Source organism: Populus alba, chromosome 11 (genome assembly GCF_005239225.2).
Source record: "Populus alba chromosome 11, ASM523922v2, whole genome shotgun sequence".
In the NCBI taxonomy this organism is placed as follows: Eukaryota; Viridiplantae; Streptophyta; class Magnoliopsida; order Malpighiales; family Salicaceae; genus Populus; species Populus alba.
In genome coordinates this window covers 20,620,545-20,640,250 of record NC_133294.1, presented here as the reverse complement: position 1 = coordinate 20,640,250, position 19,706 = coordinate 20,620,545, and the positions used below count along the sequence as shown (strand labels likewise).

The 19,706-nt window shown below is 33.6% G+C and overlaps 2 protein-coding genes and 1 non-coding gene across 4 annotated transcripts; all 3 read right to left on the bottom strand.

Moving 5' to 3' along the window:
• Positions 1 to 67: 67 nt before the first annotated feature.
• On the bottom strand, positions 68 to 1,736 carry LOC118031621 (protein WHAT'S THIS FACTOR 1 homolog, chloroplastic). Its single transcript, XM_035036099.2, has one exon. The coding sequence runs from the start codon at positions 1,643 to 1,645 to the stop codon at positions 320 to 322; it is 1,326 nt and encodes a 441-aa protein (XP_034891990.1). The 5' UTR covers positions 1,646 to 1,736; the 3' UTR covers positions 68 to 319.
• TRNAY-GUA (transfer RNA tyrosine (anticodon GUA)) lies at positions 1,661 to 1,754 on the bottom strand. The gene is made up of 2 exons: positions 1,718 to 1,754; positions 1,661 to 1,696 (listed from the first exon to the last, which is right to left on the bottom strand). It is a non-coding gene; the product is annotated as a tRNA-Tyr (tRNA).
• Positions 1,755 to 2,486: 732 nt separating this feature from the next.
• Positions 2,487 to 9,046, bottom strand: LOC118031619 (probable pectin methyltransferase QUA2). Of its 2 annotated transcripts, none has more exons than XM_035036095.2 (9): positions 8,672 to 9,046; positions 7,232 to 7,946; positions 7,019 to 7,151; positions 6,104 to 6,344; positions 5,165 to 5,378; positions 4,772 to 4,947; positions 4,370 to 4,673; positions 3,345 to 3,483; positions 2,487 to 3,085 (listed from the first exon to the last, which is right to left on the bottom strand). In XM_035036095.2, the coding sequence occupies exons 2-9, from the start codon at positions 7,936 to 7,938 to the stop codon at positions 2,921 to 2,923; spliced, it is 2,079 nt and encodes a 692-aa protein (XP_034891986.1). In that variant the 5' UTR covers positions 7,939 to 7,946; positions 8,672 to 9,046; the 3' UTR covers positions 2,487 to 2,920. The 2 variants fall into 2 exon arrangements, with proteins under 2 accessions (XP_034891986.1, XP_073268522.1); XM_073412421.1 differs by lacking the exon at positions 8,672 to 9,046 and adding an exon at positions 8,443 to 8,647.
• Positions 9,047 to 19,706: the final 10,660 nt, after the last annotated feature.

The following is a 19,706-nucleotide window of genomic DNA, read 5'->3' as shown; positions in this document are numbered from 1 at the left end:
TGCTTTCAAATTAAAATCCTCAGATTGCTGCTTATAATGTAATAAAATGAACCGAATAAAGTCAGGATTCCAGAAAAACGCAAAGAGTTTCATTCTATATGGATTGCAGAATACAGGGTTATCAAAAGGATAACACATACAGAAGACACATTCATCACGGATCGACAGGAAGATGTCATATTTCTTCACGTATGTGCAAAAAATGTCACTGCGGTTTTGATCCATATCAGTACTCAAGAAGAGTCACGATTTCTATTCTGCCAGCAAAAACCCTCTCCTCTCCATGACATCAAGAACAAGTTGGGATTCACCAATGAAGTCAACTCTTCCGTACACTTGAATCCAATTCCCCTTCCTTCATTTGAGCATACTTGTACAGTTTCTCATTGAAAATCACCTGTGAATCCTTGTCAATCAAACCCCCATTCTCATCATAAGCATCTTTCAAAAACACAACCCAATTCATCTCTGTCCCCGCAAGATAAAATGTACGGGGCTGCTTCTTAAGCATATCATACGTATGTTTAGTCAAGCACAACTCCTCCTTGAATTCCACAATATGATGGATCGAAGCCCTCTTCTCCAAAGTCAAGCTCAAAAACTCATGCAAAATCCCTACCCTATACTTCTCCGCCTCTAAGCTCCATAACTCCAATCTTTCTCCATCACTATACGGCGAAACCAATGGCAATGTATTCAATAAATTCAACCTCCTCGTATCCTCCACCTCCAAATCCAAATCCTTCCCATGCTTTACAGGAAACTTAAACGCCCTTTTCGCCTTCTCCTCGTTAACCATAAACTCTTTTTCCAATTTACTCACCGCCAAACTCGGATCCCAATTCACTAATTCTAAAATCCTCTTCCCATCACTCTCAACAACAATTCTAAAGTAATCAGGATATTTAGCGATTCTATCTCTAAAATCATCAGGAATTCCAAGCAATAACCGACAATGATGAATTTTACTCAAAGGAATCCTTTTATTCTTCGACATCATCAACAGTTTACGCACCTTATTAACGCGATCACTCTCCATTGAATCCATAATTTCCTTCTCTTCTTCCAGCAATTCCTCCATAAAATCTGTAAAGCCCACCCACAATTTGTTATCGGTGTGGCGATAAGTTTGGAAAATGAGAGGGTGGCGTTGGAGGAAGCGGTGGATTTTGCGGCCGCGAGGGAAACCAAGTTCTTGATGGAGCTTTCCAGCGTCGTCAAGGCGGAGAATGCGTTCTGGTTGTTGAGAGAGGAATTGTTTGGATTTAGTGAGGAAACGAAAGTAAGAGTCGCGTTCGAGGAGAGACTCAAATTGAGGAATCCGGGTGGAGGGGTGCTGGACGAGCCTGGTGCGTGGGGATTCTGGTTTTTCGCGTTTTTTCTTGTGTTTTTTTGGGGTTTTGGTGACAAGAAAGGATGTGGAGAAATGGGAGGAGAAGAGAGATAAAAAGGGGTTAGGGGTAGGGTTTTGGAGGAGATGAGACGTTAGGGTTTTGGAGGAGGTGGATTTGCAGAGGAAGAGGCGCCAAGCCATGGAAAATGATTTTTGGAGGTGGATCGGCAAAATAGTTAGTTTAGATCTTATGGCTGTGATTGGTTTTCGATTAGGTGATTTTGGCCGCTTGATGGAAGTGAAAAACTTCATGGAGATCCAAAAAACTCCGACCTGCCGGATTCGAACCAGCGACCTAAGGATGGCTACTAGGATATTTACCCACTACAGTCCTCCGCTCTACCAACTGAGCTAAGGTCGGATATCGAATACTCTGGGAATGTCTCTAAATATTGTATTAATCAACCGGAAGCTCTTTCTTGTTTTTACCTCGATGCCAAAAACTCCAATATACGATCTTTTCTCTGATTTTCGTAATGTAACAAAACCGATCATGTTATAAATTTTATCATTAAATTTGAATTGGATAATTTAGATTAAATAATAGAAATAAAATAATAATTAAGGTGTCATTATTTTTAATAAACAATTAAATCATGCTCATTTACTTTAAATTTGATGATTTAAATTCCAAAACACATGGAAGGATTTCAAATCTATTTTTATTTTTTTTAGAATAAATTTCTGAAATGGTTTTGACTTAAGAAAGAAGAAAATATCTTTGTTTAATATTTTAATTTTTGTGATAATGTTAGTTTTTTAAAGTATTTTTTGTTTGTAAATATATTAAAATAATATTTTTTTATTTTTAAAAATTTTATTTTTGATATCAATACATTAAAATTATTTAAAAATAATTTAAAATAAAAAAAACTATAAAAAAATAACTTTTTAAAATAAAACACTTGAACTTGCAGGGAAGGAAAAAACTCTTTAGAAAAAAACAATTTATTTCGGGTCCAGATAATGAAAAAAAGACTGAGGAGGGGGAAAACCGAGCTGCGGATCGAGCTTGAAGCGTATTTTAGCAATGGAGTTTCCAAAGTGCTGCAGCACCACAAAAAGAGCATAAACGAAAGTGACAAGAAAAGGATGAAGAAAATAAATATTGCTTCACATGAATGAATGAACTGACAAGCATTTTTGTACACTACACATCAAGTAAAGTAGGACCTTGCTTATTCTGTAATCATCTTCACAATCTAATCATGTGGTTGTATAGTGTTAGATTCGACATCACATGAAAAATGGACAATAAATTTAAATTAAATCCTATTCTATACTTCTCATTTGCCCAGCACCTCAACTTGAGTAATTACATGGTCCTACGGAAGCCTTGCTGCCTCGTAGGAGTTGTGGTTGGTTCCACCACCATCATCCATTTGTTTCCTCTCCTCTGCTTTCTTCTTTCTGTTCAAAATTCTTTATCCTCCCTTTATATGTGAAGCTTCATGATAATTAATTAACATATGACAAAATGAATATGAATAGTATGATCTAACTTTCTCGAGTTTCCTTCGGAAAAACTCATGATGAGACTCCTTGTCTCTTAAAGAAAGGTTTCTGGCAGATAAGTAGTCTATCGTCACTGTTACTTTCGATTTCTATAACTCGTGCATCCCACTTCAGCCGTGCAGTTAGCATTCTTGCTGATTCAACAAGGGGAGCTGTGTCGCGGATTATTACCCAACCCTGCACCAATCACCAACATCAGTCCTTCTAAATTCTTCTGATACACAAACAACATCATAAAATCTAACTGTGCAAAGATATAAGAAAATGAAGTTAAAATGACGGAACCCAATGTGTGCGTCGTTGCTTCCGATCTCGACACAAACAACAACGGATACCGTTTATTTGTCCTGTCTTGGATATTAAAAGTATTCTCCACCTTAGCCACAACAACTAAACAAGCTACAAAACTTAAGCGAGGAAAGTTGGAATTAGGTACCTCTGGACGAAGTAACCGATCTATCTCAGTGAATAGATCCAGCATGGTGCACCTGCGCTGCTGATGGGTTTGTAGGGTTAAGAGCCCTTTCGCATGCACTAAATCATAACTTCTAGGGTAAGTCGGAAATGGCTCGCACCTTCCATGGAAATAATCCATCAAATCAGTGGAAGAAACAAGCAATAATAAAACCATAATAGTTAGAACAAGCAGAAGAGCACATGGAATCTACAGTTAAAGACATAAAATAACTATACTCTTTCTTGTATCCTGACTCTAGTCAAGGACCAAACTTAACCTCTTCAGCGACTGATGCGAAACCCAAAATTAAGTTTGAAGTACTTTGTTACAAAGTCCACCATAAACATATCAAGATTCTTAAATGAGCAACTGAAACCCAAAAAATATCCAGTATGATAACATATCATCCAGCATGCATTGTCTTCACCAAATTGGTTCATAAAGTCCTCCAATTACTTATCATTAACCATTGTAACCAAGCCCAAAGAGAACAAATGTAGTTGATCTCTGAAGAAAAATATATTTGAAATTGCATAATTTCAGTTTCCCTATCTGCTATTCCACAGTTAAGAGACTGTAATGCCAGCCTAGTGAATCATTGAAATCAGCAGGTGAAGGCTTAACTAGTTTCAAAGGAATATTATTCCTCTTATTCAATCAGGTTAACTCAACAAGAAAGGCATAAACGGGCAATCAAACAGAGAATGTGAAAGGAGAGGTGGGGCAAACAAATGAGGAATGGGAAGAGGAAAAGTAGATAACCAAGCACGGATGAAAGATCAGAATAGAGTGTTTCCAATCTAGTACAGAATGTACTAAAACCCTGCCAATTCATCATCCAAACAAAATATCTGAAATTGCATCTGATAGTTGAGTAGCCAATTCCGGACAGACAAGAAAATGAAAACAGATACAAGTATGTTTCAATGGATAAACTGGAAAAATAAATAAAAAATAAAAGAGAGAGAGAGAGAGAGAGAGAGAGAAGTAGATGGCAGAATTACCAATCATGCAGTACACCAACAAAGCCTCTGTCCAGTATCAAGGGAAGGTAGTTTGGTCCACTTGTTGGGACCACATTCATTACCCATACAGACTTCCCAGCTTCCAATAGTGCAGAATTGAAACCGCCAAGATGAGCATTCATGTCTAGTACATTTCGGACCATGTTATAAGGTGGAGAAGGATCCTCTTCACCAGGTCTCTTTGGATGATCAGAGAATATTATTGGTGACAAAACAGACCAGTAATTAGTGACTGTTGTTTTCCAATTCTCTGCATCTTCACTGAAGTCTTCTGTATGCAGACCTGATAAAATATAGACAACAAGAACATAAGGCAAAGGGATCTTTGCTAAAGTCCACAAAGATGCTGTTCCAAAATCATGTAAAAAGAGTATCAAATACCATATATTGCAAGCTCGGTCTTGTTCAAGTGAGACCTAGAAGGCCAGGTTGTCTTCTCTTGGATAGGAATCCATCTACGACTCTGCGTCCCAGCTATGCACCCTTGGAGTGGCCGATAATAAGGAGATTCAACGTCATGACCTTTACTGCAGGTAGAAGGGCCTGCACCAGGCTTCCTAGAATAACAGAGCAGTATAAGCTATCAATCAGAACCACCCCTTGGTCTCATGTAATGTATTATCATATTTATGCAGAGAATTTTTTTTTAAAAAAATTATGAATATATGCTTAGATGCATTTTGCATGTTCTTTAAGTACCATACTGGTATTCAAATTCAATCAACATCAATACAAATCTCGGCATGCAAGTGGATATCTTGCTGGTGGCTTTACCGGGAACTATAGCAGCTTCTTTTACTAGTCTTTTTCCATACAACAGTTTCATCTTGTTGTGACAACATCTCCCAGCAGAGATTTTCTGCAAAATCTCGTACAAAGTTCCACCTTTTCTGGTTCTCTTTGTTACGAGCATTGGTAAGTGGTGAAGTCCAGACAAAATACCCACCAGGCTTCAAAACTCTGTCAGCTTCTATCAAGAAATAACCATCTGCAGCATGTAAAGTGAATATTTAGTAGTTTTATATGACCATCTTCTTTTAACAATTCACATGTGGTATGTGGTGCAACAATAAGCTAACAATAAGCTAGTTCTATGAGATCAGAAAAAAACTAAGATTTGTGCTTTGCATTGACCAAATTTCACACAATAATTAGCAAACAAGATTCTGAAGTCAACAGTTGCAGGCACACTTTTAGAAGACATCCAGTCTGTATGACATCATTTTCCAGCAATCAGATTTAAAACCAAGAAACCCAGAGGAAAGTCATTAGTAGCCTATGATTTGTTTCACTTATTCAACCTCTAGACCTCCAGAATGGAAATTAAAAAACAATATGAAGTTGGCAAGGTAGCACTTCAAGGAATACCTTTGAGATAGATCAGCGACAGATTTTCAAGAGGAAAAGGGAATGGAAATTGGAGAAATGCATGGTAAATCACAGTTACCATTGTTTACTAGTAAGTCTCTTTATCCCAACTCTTAGCTATACAGGCTTTTGATAATCCAATAAATTTAAAATTCTACAGCGAAGGATAAATTTACAGAGTTTTTCCTGCCAAGTATGCATTGTAAGTGAACTTTAAGCACAAGAAAGAACACATAGCTGACATTTTAATTTTCCCATATGATGTGATATGTGTTCACATTTATATTCATACACGGCCCACATAATGTCCACAATGATCATTAGCTAGGACATCAGAACTAATACCTTTCAGGTCCCAATCAATGCCACATCGTGCACAGTGCAACATATCGAAGGAAAGAGAAGGATATGGCAATTGATTCGAATTAAAAGAACCAATCATTGCAGGAAGACCTCTTTCAAGAGTAAGTTGAACTTGACTTCCTGAAGGCTCATAGTTTGCGATGCACATAGTTATGAGCTGCTTAGAAAAGAGATGTGCTCCAAAGCTACCATAACCACATCCTATATCCAAAATGGTTCTTATCTGAAAAATCAGGAAATAAACATGGGTAATTAATATAAATATTGCTCATAGAACATAGCTAGTAGCAAGTGGCTGAAGAATACAAGTAAGCTGCAAAACTTCCGTTCTTGACAGCACAGGACATGAGCCTACTTGTTTTTGTGTTTCAAAAGCACTTTTTGAAAAAATATAATTTTTTTTCTTTACTTTAAATTAATTTTTTTGTGTTTTGAGATGATTTTGATATACTGATGTTAAAAATGATTTTTTTTTAAAAAAAAAATAATATATATATATATATATATATATAATTTTAATGCATTTCTAAGCGAAAAAACACTTTAAAAAAAATCATTACTACAATACCAAATGGGCTCATCATGCGGTCATAGAGCACTAAAATGCTGTCCTCTTCTCCCTTATTTTTTTCTTTTCCTTTTGATAACTAATCAAAGAGCGCTAATATGTTTAATAGACTTTAGACTGCATATTGCTCGAATCTAGTTTCAGGGTAAGGTGTAAATATGAAAACTAGTTACTCTGAAAGGCTATTTAAAAAGCTTTTCCTTATTAGTTTACCGAACCACTCTGCATCCAATACCAGATCATAGTAATGCTACCCTATTTATTAAAACTATGAGAGTACATGAGACAGGACCAAACTCCCAAGAGGGAAATAAATTACATGGGCTTACCCCAGCTTGCACAAAGTTAGATTCATTTCTCAGTCCAATCATTTCAGCTATTTGATGTGAATAATCTTCAACACCGTCAAACATGGGAGAGACTGAACGAAAAGAAATCTGCTCTTCATCCAACATCATCATCCTGGCAACCAAGGTAAAAGAGAAATCAATGGAGGATAGCTGGGAAATGGAAGTGTAATACGGTAAAGTTCATCTACTTACCTCTTTGTCAAGCTACCAGAGGAAAGAACCTCCTGTGCAGTAATCTTTACATTTGCGACCCAGATGATGTCTCTTCCTGTAGGCCAACGAAGCGGGATCCTATAATTTACAGGTGGAAGCACCAGGCAACTTTGCCTTGAACTCTGCCCACAAAGACGAGTATTCTCACTACCATCAGAATATCCCAAGGCAAGATTCTCGGAAACATTGAAGCAAGGAGCATAATTTTCAGACTCTTCTGAACAGAATTCCAATTCTTGCAACCTCGAGGAACCAAGAGATAGCTCTCCGATATCCCACAGGTCTGAAACAAGCTGCTCCTGGAGTCGCCTATAATTATGTAATATTTGACCTCTTGACATTGTTGTTATTGAGATAGTCCACCAAAAAGACCCCGTCAGAGCAAGAATTACAATCACAGCTAAGCTCAGCTTCAAAAGTAGCAATGCCAATTTGTGCCGGCTTCTTGGACTCCCAACAATTAATGGATCAGATGCAAAGCCATTTTCACCACTACCATATTTGGAAGGAGAATTGTTATCAGGAAAAAGTACCCGGAAAGGAAACCTCAGCGCTAAATAACTTTGATCAGAAGAACGATTCCTATCCAAATCTTCCTTTTCTGTCTTATCTTTCATTTGGGAGTCCCATAAGTCATTGCTGTTCCCAGAGACCCGCATACCTGTTGCACCTCGATGCTTCGACATTCTATAACCTGAAAACCCAACAATAATATTAAACTTTGGAAACAAATTAGAAAGTTATACACAATGATTATTCACCTGGAGTTGCAATAGAGAAAAGAGAGAAATTCAGAGAAGAATTTCTCAAATGAGTTAAAAAAACAAAGAAAAAAGAGACCAGGAAGGCAAAGAACCATTCTTTATTTCAAAGGAATCAGTCCCCCCCCTCCAACCCCCAACCTCAGGGGGGGTGACAAAGGAAAAGGCAAAAGCTAAAACATCAGATAGAGAGTAATTAATTTCACTCCAACGAGCTAAAAGAAAGGAAGATATTGGGATCTCAGTTTATGGTCATTACAGCAAATGTTTAGATCCAAAACCCAGGAAACAGAAATAGAGCCTATGAAAAGAAACTGAAACTATTTAGAGGAAGAAACTTTATAGGCAACTCTAAGACTAAACACATAAAAGGATTCAAAGACAAGTAAAGCACATATGTTTCAAAACAAGATAACCTTATATAATCACTTTTGATGTCATTGAGCCTCTTAGCCTTGGATATGAATATGCACAAGTGCAAGTTCATTCCTAGGAAAAGAATCCACTTCATTTCAGTACCTCACCAAAAAAGGACCCATAACCCACATAGATCAATGCAGTAAACTAATAAAAAAGAAGGAAATATCATCATTTCACAGCCCAATCAAATCTAGCAAAAGGGAGAAAGCCGATTACTTCTAAGGGAGAAAAACACTACCTTATATCGGCACAAGTGAAAATACAAGTATTTTTCTTCTTTGTTGAAAACCGCGAGAAATAACCCCTGAAATCAGTAAGAACTCTTGAATGGAGTAATTAAACATAAGCCCCCGGAAACAGCTTTTGTCGTTTAAGACTACACCTTTAAACTGCAAATTGGACTCTCTCTCACTTTCAACTATTTACAGAGGAAGTAGAGATAGAGAGATGATTTGTATGGATCCAGTCACGACGGAGAAGCTATCGTGAAAATTGAAAACTCTCCCCCTTTTATATAGTACTTTCTTTCTTCGAGACAAGGTAGCTAAAGACGACTAGGGGTAGTTCACAACTCCAGATTTTAATCTTTTTCTAATCAACTTGCTCACTAGTGACTAAAGCTCACTTTCTCTCTCTATTTTACAATGACATCATCTTCGTATCATGGTAAATCATGAAGAAGCTAGTATTTTTTTGGTATTTTATTTTACTTGCTAAAAAAACAAATGGAATTTACTATGGATATGTGTAGATCTTATATAGAGGGAGAGTGAGACCATAGACCCGGAAACAAATAACCTTTTTTTTTTAATTTGTTTATTTTGCTCATGTTATTTATTAGATCGGGGTTGATATGCGCCATAATCGCCGGACAACTCAGGATTATATCATATGCGAGCTCATAAACAAACAACAACTTGACGCTTGAATCCATGCTCTCTGTGTAGCTATTATTTGGTGTATATCTTTGCAATGATAATGTTGAGGAAAAGATGGCCTTTTAGGCTCAAAAGATCACGGCCTATAAGACAGATTTTCAACCCGTAATTACTGAAGGTTATCATTCCAAGGTGTGGCTATAGTGTGCACAAGGGATCTGCATAAAGACACCTATAAAATAACAAACCGAGTAGTGATAAAAGGAAATTAGTTTGTTTTTGTGTTTAAAAGTATTTTTTAAAAATTTAAATTTTTTTATTTTAAATTAATATTTTTTATATATTTTTAAAATTATTTTAATATGCTAATGTTGAAATATTTTTTAAAAAATTAAAAAATATTATTTTAACACTTTTTAAAATAAAAAAATAATTTAGAAAATAATCACAACCATACTTATAACCCTAAATAAATAAAAATAAATAGCATTTAGAGATTAAGCCAGGGGCTGGGAGAGGATAATTTTGGCTCAAAAGCCAGTTAATCTAATCACGATTGGAGAAATATTCCAGCGCTCTTGCAACAACGTGGATTCACTATCTACAGCTCAGTTTTGAACTTGGAGACGTTGAGAATTGCGTTATAAACGGAATTTCATGAAAATCTTTATATATATTAAGATAACTTTGATAACGTTTACGTGTGACAGCAAGTTCTTGGGTTTTGAGATTTTCTTAACTCGTATACTAATGTGTTTAAACTCTTTTTTAAACCACATTTTGATGTTTTTGTACATTTCAAGTACATTAGTTTAAGCTAACTAGGTTTGTAGTTGAATTAAAAACTAACATTATTTAGCTCAATTAATTCACCGTGTCACTGTCAGAGATCCCGATAAATTTACACACACGCTCTCTCTTAAAAAGTGAGACGGTCATTTTATTTTATCCTTGCTTTTTTACCAAGCAGCACGACGACGTGGTTGGCTGCCTATAGACAATTAGACATGTATTTGCGTTAGAGACCATGTTCCTTAAAAAAGGAAAATAGTATTATATAGAAGGACGTATGATTATATATTATACGATTTATGGACCGATAGAAGGAGGAAGATCCAGAAATTATAGTAATAGAGAAGGATCGGACACGGATTTATTAAATGTTAAATCTTATTTATTAATTAATCAACGAGAAAGAGAAGGGCCACATGGAGAAGAGACTCAATCTTTGCATCCTCGAATTGCTTAGTTTGTTAAATTTTCGTTCTGAGGAGGAAGCGTGGGCCCCTCTCTGCCGCGTTTCTCTGTCGGTGCATCGAATCAATGACGTGTTGGCTGCGTATAGAGCGGTTCCAGGTAGGTCCGTTACAGACGAGAAAATCCTCGATTTTATTTTTAATTTTTCTTAATCCCTCGGTGTAATTAGTGCTTAGGATAGGAAGGTCTCGTGAGTGGTTTGTGTTTTGAAAATTGTTGGTTTGCGGAGGTGGTGGATCAAACGCGGAATTGGGAACTGGAGAGCCTTTTTCACGAGATTGCCATTTTGATGGCTGCTGTTCTGGTCTGGTCTGAGCTGGACAAAAATTTGATCACGGGGACCAGTAGTACACCTTGGACTTACATGGCAATGGATTTTGCTATTCCTCTGGTTTCTGCAATACGCATCATAATGCAAGTAAAAAGTACCACATCATGGGGCCACTCACAGTACGTGACACAGCCCCACCTGAGATGTTTCCTAAGTCGGGTTAATTTCTTTTATATTCAAAATATTATCCGATAACTACTGTTTTCTGTACTAAGAAAATAATTATTACCTCCACGAACGATAGATGATATTTTTTAAAATATTAAAATAACAGTATTTTTTTTAATTTTTAAATAATAATAAATCTGCTTCCAGGATTTTAAATTCTGGTTAGGAACTGTTCCTGCACTTTTTTCTGCGATTTGTCATGGCCTTTCAATACTAGCTTTGATTGTGATTCTGGTTGGTTTTCAAAGGTGTTGGCTGATGGATGATAATTGAAAAGAAATTCCAGGATTTTTAGTTTCGCATGTTGAAGACATGAATGGCTACTAAAGAAGCTGCTGCAAATATGAGATAAGACCAGATAAAGCCTGCCCATATGACATGATGCTTTGGCTTGGTTTTGATAGTTGAACTTGTCAATTCACTTCGCCTTTGATCTTTTATATTATAATTGTCCGCATATTTATAGATGTGGACTTCATTTTGCCTTCGAGTTTTAGAATTTTTAATCTTTTATGTTCTTGGTCATCACATATAACAGCAGGATCTATACATTGCTTGATGAAGGAGACTCTAGGATGGCTGCTATGGATTCCTAAAGATTGATGTTCGTTCTTAGAAATAGACGAGCTTTGCTTCTAATGTTTTGCGCATAGCATCTGGTTACTGCACGAACCTTTCTTGTGCTTAATCTAGACATCTGAGTTAAACTCGCTGCGAAACGCAGGAAACAGATCTAGTCAAAGCTAGCCCTTAAAAGGCAACTGGTAAATAGCAACAGCAGCATTCAGATTCTAATCATGTAAAACGAGGTGCGATTCCAGTTAAGTAGCTCTTATCCTAGAACCCTCGGAAGAATTAAAATCTGAAAACAATGTTCAGTTTGTTCTTTTGTGCTTTCTCTCGGGGTAGGGAAGGATGCCGGCACAGCGAAAGGACAACTGCAAGCGCGAGAACCCACAGTGGAACATGTGGAATCCATTAATCAAATGAGAAGGGGGAGGTTGTAGATGGATGGATGGATGCATCTCATAATTAAGCAATCACCTATCATAGAGCCTGGAATGAGAATGGTTTTGGAACCCGACAAAACTCGGAGTTGCTGTCAGGCGACAGGCATGACCATCAACTTGAAGCTTGGCGGGGGTGATGGCAACCGAAGCGAGAATGTTATCCTCAATCGCTAGTTGCAACGACAAGGACGATCACAACAAAACAGTAAGGTTCTATGTCAAGGTCGTAATCATACGTAATTTTTATTTATCGATTAGTTTGTTTGTTTTGTGTCCAGGACCATCGTCCAACGATGTCCAATGATGTTTAAGAGATTGTTTGTCAATGTAAAAGTGATCGTTATAGTTTTTATTTAGAAAAATATTTAAATAAATATATATATATATATAACATAAACATATTAAAATATTCAAAAACACTATAAAAATTAATTTAAAAAAATTATTTTAACAAAAAAAAAAACAGAGAGTTAAAACTCACTATCAGACCCCCCCCCCCTAAGAATCAGATTATTAAATAAATAATAATGTCCCCATTCAAAGTCAATTATATAAATAAATTTATAAGTTTAACCCTTTCCTGGGCTGGAATGATAGAAAAGGAAATCTGAAATTCAACTGACTAATTTTTCAGGCACTGACAAAAAAAAAAAAAATTATTTTTTTTTTCCGATAGCAAGCATGGAATTGACCTGGGCCCAGGCCAGCTAAAGTAGCAGGGGAATGAGTGTCATAAAATAATTGAAAAACCTAAAAAATGCCCAGTTTTGCTTAAGAATTTTGATTCAAATTTACCTTCAATCTTTTTAAGAAATCTCAATTAAAGACCTTACTACTCTTTTTAAAAGCTTTACATTCATGTTCTCATCTATATTTTAATTCTTTTTTATATATATAAAATAACATTATGTATGTCAAGTGATTTTAACAGAAGTTACTAATTGAAAAATCAAAATAATATAGCTATTCGAGGTTTGCTTAAAAATACAAGATAGAAAAGTTAACCACGAGTAAGATTGAGGAGCACGTTCGATGAGGAAGAACGGCCTGCAAGCATTTAAAGCTAACATCCAAGAGACTGCAAGGCATTGGCAAGATGAACAGCCCACGAGACAGAAATCAAACGCTCCCCTAAGTACCAAGAAATCTGCCCTACAACATGTCTCGCCGTTGCTTGTGAAAGCTGCGGTTGTGGGGTTGCTTATCGTCTTTCTTTGTCCTCTTATTCATTTTCTTCTGGCCATTATGGTTTTGCTAGCTAGGCACGTGTTGTTATTTCTCGCTGAATAACTGCAATCGCGGTGCAGAAACTTGTTTCCAGGCCCATGCGGAATCAGAATTTTGGATTCTGTGGTACCAAAGCTTCTTAATTTCTTCTTCTTTCTTCAATTTTTAATCTTCTTCCCCTTCCATTTCTTCTCTTCATCCTTAACAAATCGTTATTAAGAACCACGTTATTGAACTTCCGGTGCTTTCTCTGTTTTTTTTTTCCTTGCTATGCTGCATATTAGATTAATTTTTATATATGTAATATAGGAGAATAGTATGGCTAATGTTTTTTCTAATAAAAAAGAAATTAAATCATGTGGGGATTGACATCATGTGACTATCTTGACTTAATAGGTCAAAAAACAACATGAATGATCTATAAAAATATAATTTAGCTTAGAATAAACATTTAAGATGAGATTTTTAATATATAAATATTGAGGTAAAAATATATTGAATCGATTTGGATAAACTTGAGTTAACTTGTTGATCTGCATGCTATGTCATTATACCACAATAACCTCATGGAAATAAATGAAAATAAATTATGAATCACAATTTCTATCAAACTAATTATTAAATAATAAAATTAAAATAAATCAATTAAAAAAATAATAAAACATGACTTGAATCAACTCAAGTTAACCTGCAAAATCCACGACCTAGATTATGAGACCGATATAACTCAATACAGGAGCAAATTAAAACAAATTATAAAGCTCAATTCTAGATTAATTCAATGTTAAAAATAACATTGAAAAAAGATTCGATTAAAAATGATATAAAAAACAACTTGAGTCAACTCGATTAATTTGTTAAACCCATGACACGAGTTATGAGACTAAAATAACTTCATAGAAAGTAAAATGATAAATCATGAATTCTGATTCTCAATCAATCCAATTTTAAAAGGTGAATTTAAGAAAAACAATAATAAAAAAGGGGGGAAAACTTGAGTCAACCAAGTCAATTTGTAAAATCATTGGTTCAGTCATTGAGATTAAAATAATATCATATAAAAATAATTTGAAAAAAATATAAAGTTTAATTCCCAATAAACTTAATATTAAAAAATATAAATGAAATAAATAAAAAAAAAGAAAAAATCATTTCAATAAATAAATAGTGTTTTATGACTAGAGTTGCAGTGAACTTCCTTTCTGTTTTTGGTGTTTTTTTATTAATAATCTCTGGGTGGACTTGTTTGAGTGAGAATTGTCGCTGCATCTAAGATAAATTTTTTATTATAAATCTAAAACCGAGAAAAACACGCCAATGAACTTGACGTGTTGCGTTCACGAGTGTCTTAAAGCAAGTGTAAATACATAGCGCGCCTACATTTATATCAAATCAAGCTCACATTCCACGGCAACCAAACCTAGTTGGACTTCGATTCTTCATTTGACTTCACCGTCACACAGCTAGTGGGATTAATATAGAAAACACCCATGGGCTGGTGGACTTGTGGGTGGTCTTCGTTTCCATCTATATTCAAAAGTCAAAAAACACCTCATGTGAGTTCGGTCTGTGTCCACCTTCGAATTTAAAACACCAATCATTGACTAATAAAACCCTAGATTTAACCCTAACCCACATTGCGCTGCTTGATTATCGCCTAAAGCGGCCACCATTATTGTCGGCAAAATAATCAGGTACGACCATAACCATTGTGGTCCTCCGCCTGATCTAATTTATCGTGCCGCCTTACATTAAGGTGTTGCTGCCCCAAGTCATGACCCTTCGAGTTAATTAGCATTGTTTGTGAAATAGGTCCTTATTGGGTGTAAGGTAACTAAGCCAAACTAAGTGCTAGCTTAAATGTTCGATTTCTGTATTAATTGTAGATGTCATGATAGTCATAAATATCATTAGTGTTTAATTACCTAGATGTCATGATAGTCATAAATATCATTAGTGTTTAACTAGATGTCATAAACTAAAAAATATTATTATCCATAAAAAAACATAAATATATCACTACTTTTTTATTATTATATATCATCATCATTACTATTACTATTATTATTTTTAATAAACATAAAAATTAAATATAGATATTTGAAAATGATAATGAGAACAGCAATGGTAAAAAGTGCAGCAATTCATCGTTTAATTTATTTGAATAACCAGCTAAATTTTCTAAAATCCCCAACTATATATATATATATATATATATATAAAATTGTGACAATATGCTCACGTATAAGCTGGAGTTATCATGAATCAGTGAGGGGACATACTATATTATCAACTCCCATTAATAAAAGATCCATGTCGGTCAATCCGAGTCAAAATCTTTTAAGCAATCATAAATCATTACTGGATTCTTATTTTTGGTGGTAAAAAAAAAAACCCTAACAAGTAGGGAATTAAATCCCTAATAAAAGAAACCAAACTCTCAAATATAAATATTTAATTCATAAAAAATAAAAATCTAGATATTCAAAGTAAATAAATCTACGAATGTATAAAGAATTCAATCTAGATCGGATATTTATTTAAAAAATGAAAAAGAGTTCGATGATTATTTTATTTTTATAATAAGACAAGGCTTGCTTTATAATATTTTATTTTTCATTTAAAAGCTGACTTTTAGTTGCTGTCCTTTCACTGATTACTTCTACTGTGATCGTGTTAATTCGAGCAGGTTTGTAACTACATTCCCAAAAAGCTTATATTATTAAATATTTTAATATAAAAAAATATTTTTTTAAAAAAATATATATAAATATTATTTTGATGTATTTTAAATAAAAAATACTCAAAAACAATTGTTATCAGACTTCCAAACTCTATCTCATTTTTTTTACATTAACATAATAAAAAAAACTTTAAAAAATCACTCTAAAACATATTTATAAAAATAATATAATTTAATGAGTCATAAATGATATCCGTGTGCCCTGCTCCGATCACAGTTAATGATATTATTTAGTGTCGCTTAATTCATTACATTGAGATTTTTCTAATGATACTAGTGGAGTTATCATTGAAAGCTTCAGTGTATTTTTAGTGTCTCTTTTTGTAATGCTTATTTTTTTTTCCTCTCATCTATTTTCAATATTATAATGATAAGAGATGGAAAAAAAAAAAACTCTGTGAGTACACCAAAAATTTAACGATGATATCATTTGTTTCATTAAAAAAATCTCGATTAGAAAAATCCAACAACACAGGGAAATGTCGTAAATGGTGATTAAAGTGGACCCTATAAGCCGTCCAAAAATAAGTGAGTCACTCTCTACCTTTGGACGGCTTGTGTGACCCATTCCGGTTACCATCAATTGTTTTTCTCGGTATTACTGGATTTGTTTTATTGAGATCTTCTTGACAATACTAGTGATATCATCATTAGAGTTTCACGTGTCTCCATAATCTTTTTTTTTTTGTTTCACCTTCCGCTTTTTTTTCCTTTCTTTTTTCATTGTAATTTATGCACTATTTAACAAAAGAGAGCTGGCGGTGACACGTGCAATCTGTTACTAAATTTAACTATTTTTTAATTTCTTTTTTGAATTAGCAATTTTTTTTTTTTAAATCCTCATATTACCACTATTTTTTTTAACATAAAAAAAGGTACACCTTGCAGATTAGTGAAGACTTATATTTCGAGCTGGTGGGACTATAACTGAAGAAAAACAATTCGTATCTTAAAGGAAACAGGGATGATTCTTAATTTACACGGACCATATCAAATTGTTGAGGAGTGGTTACTATGCTGCGGAAGTGAGAAGTGGCCGACAAAGAAGATGTTTGTTTTTTAACCATTTTATCTTGAACTTTAAAGAAAATATCATCAGAATTTAGAGCCTTAAAAATACTAAATTTAATTAGTAAGATTTTACAGGAAAAAAAATAATTTCTATTAATATTGGAAGATATCATTTATAGTATAAAAAGAAAGGCGAATATATGTTAGAGGACTAACCAACAAGAGGCTGCCATTTGCCATACACTCGTGGCTTTCTTGCCTCCGCCTATTATGATCTATGTGATTGTTTTTTAACCGAGTTCTCTTAGGAATTAGCATTTTCGTTCGGGTAAAAAAAACTAACCCAGTCAAAATTTCTATTTTAAAAAATTATGAGTTGAACCAAACAAAATAACCATTGCATAAAAAGAAATCAAATGATCGTTTATTTTTTTTTTTTTTATTTTTTTTATAAAAGATAATATATTTTACCATCTACCAAGGTTATATTTTAAAAAGAAAATAAAAAAATAATCAAAGAAAAAACAAGCATATAAACTAGTGTTTTAGAAAACAAACAACAAATTCTAAAAAAGATTAAAAAAAAAAATAGGCAAGTGAAAGGGATCGGTTCATGAATTATTGAAAGTGTAGGGCTAATAATTAGGCTTCAAAGAGGGGTGGATATACATGCTTTCACGAACATCCACGTAAATAAAAAAAAAAAACCTAAAGAGAGACAAAACACTCGAGTATTGCAAGATAGATTAAGAAACACAACAAAGTTAGAGAAATCAAATACATTGAGTTGTCCTGGTTTGACTCTTTTTCTTTACATTCAGTCTATAAGCTTTATTCAATATCTTCGATCTCACCAGCAATATTCTTGCAAGCAGAGATAAAATAATCTCCTACAACCATCATTTTTTAGAGTTTGAGAGCATGTCATTTATGTATCGTCAACCTCACTTCTAACCGGTTTATTTCCTAAAACTTTTCCCTTTATCTTTTCGAGCAGAACGATATTTTACACCTTTTTTTAAAGAGTAATGATGAAGAATCTATTTAATAAAGTAGCAGGAAGAATTTTTTTAATTTATTTATTTTTAAATTAATTTTTGATATTACTACATCAATTTGAAAATAAAAAAAATTAATTTTAAAAAATAAAAATATAAAAAAATTTCAAAATTTCTAAAAAATGTATCAAACGTCACTGTATGTTGCTGGTGAGAACAGACTTATCATGTCAACCCACAACGGCTGTCAATGGCACTTTCATTCCCACTTGATGGGCCCAACACCACCCTATGATTGGACGGTAAAGGTATTCATCCCACATGAGATTTGGTCGGTTAAAAAAATCGGTCATCATTATTGCTGATGCCCAAGAAGATGATGGTTTTTCCTTACAACAGTTTACGCATCATCAAATCGAGTATGACCACAATATTAATAACTGTTTTTAAAAAAATAATTTTTTTATTTTTTAAAATTTATTTTTAATAAAACATGACAAAATAATCTAAAAACATTTAAAAATAATGATTTTTTTAAAAGATAAATAATTAAATTTTAATGAAAAATAAATTTGAACTCACTTTCAATCATTAAAAAAAAAAACAAAAAGAAAGAAAACCGTGCTGCCATTTGCCGACGCGTCAAAGCCATGTCACCCCACGTTGATCATAGCAGTAGCACAGATTGAAGCCACAGCACAGCAAACTCAAGTCCCACCCACGCAAGCCATCAAGAGCCTCGCAAGATCCAACAATACACGTGGTGCTTTTATGTGTGGATACTTATTGACCCATCTTTGGGCACTTAATTAGCAGTAAGTATGGTTCCATGCTTCTTCAATCCTTTCCCGGTAGTAACAAATTATTATTATTATTATTATTATTAATAGATGGTGATTTTAACATATATCCTCAATCCAGTTGATTTGAATTTTTATTTTATTTTATTATTTAATATTTTATTAATTAAAAATTATATTTTATAATTTATTTTATTTTGTATAAGATTAACTTCACTTCATAATATAAATCACGAATTTAATAATTAATATAAATTAACTTATATTATTATTTTTATTTAATATTAAATTAATTAAAAATTGTCCATTCGTTTGATGATCACGAGGCATTGGTTGATAAAGAGGCATAAGAGGAATTTCCTAATGTTATTATTATTGTTTTTTAAATATTTTTTTATTTAAAAATATATTAAAATAATTTATATTTTTATTTTTTAGAATTTAATTTTTATACTAGCATATTAAAATAAATTTAAAAATAATATATATTTTTATTTTTCAGAATTTAATTTTTATACTAGCATATTAAAATAATTTGGAAAATAAAATAAAATAAAAACTTATTTTTTAAAATTTTAAAACAAACTTTTAGGACAAATTCAACGTACAAAAGCAAATATAAAATATTAATTGTACTGGCAGTCACTGTAGTACATAAGAATACGAGAGTCCCATGGTGTTGCATTGCCAGGAAGGCACGGTGAGTCCTGGAGTGCAGATTCATATTTGGCATCGCTTTAAAAATATTTTTAGCTTGAAAAAAAAAACAGTAAATTAATTTTTATAATTTTAACACCATGATGTTAAAGAAAAAAAATATAAGAAAATATTTATTTTAATACATATTGTT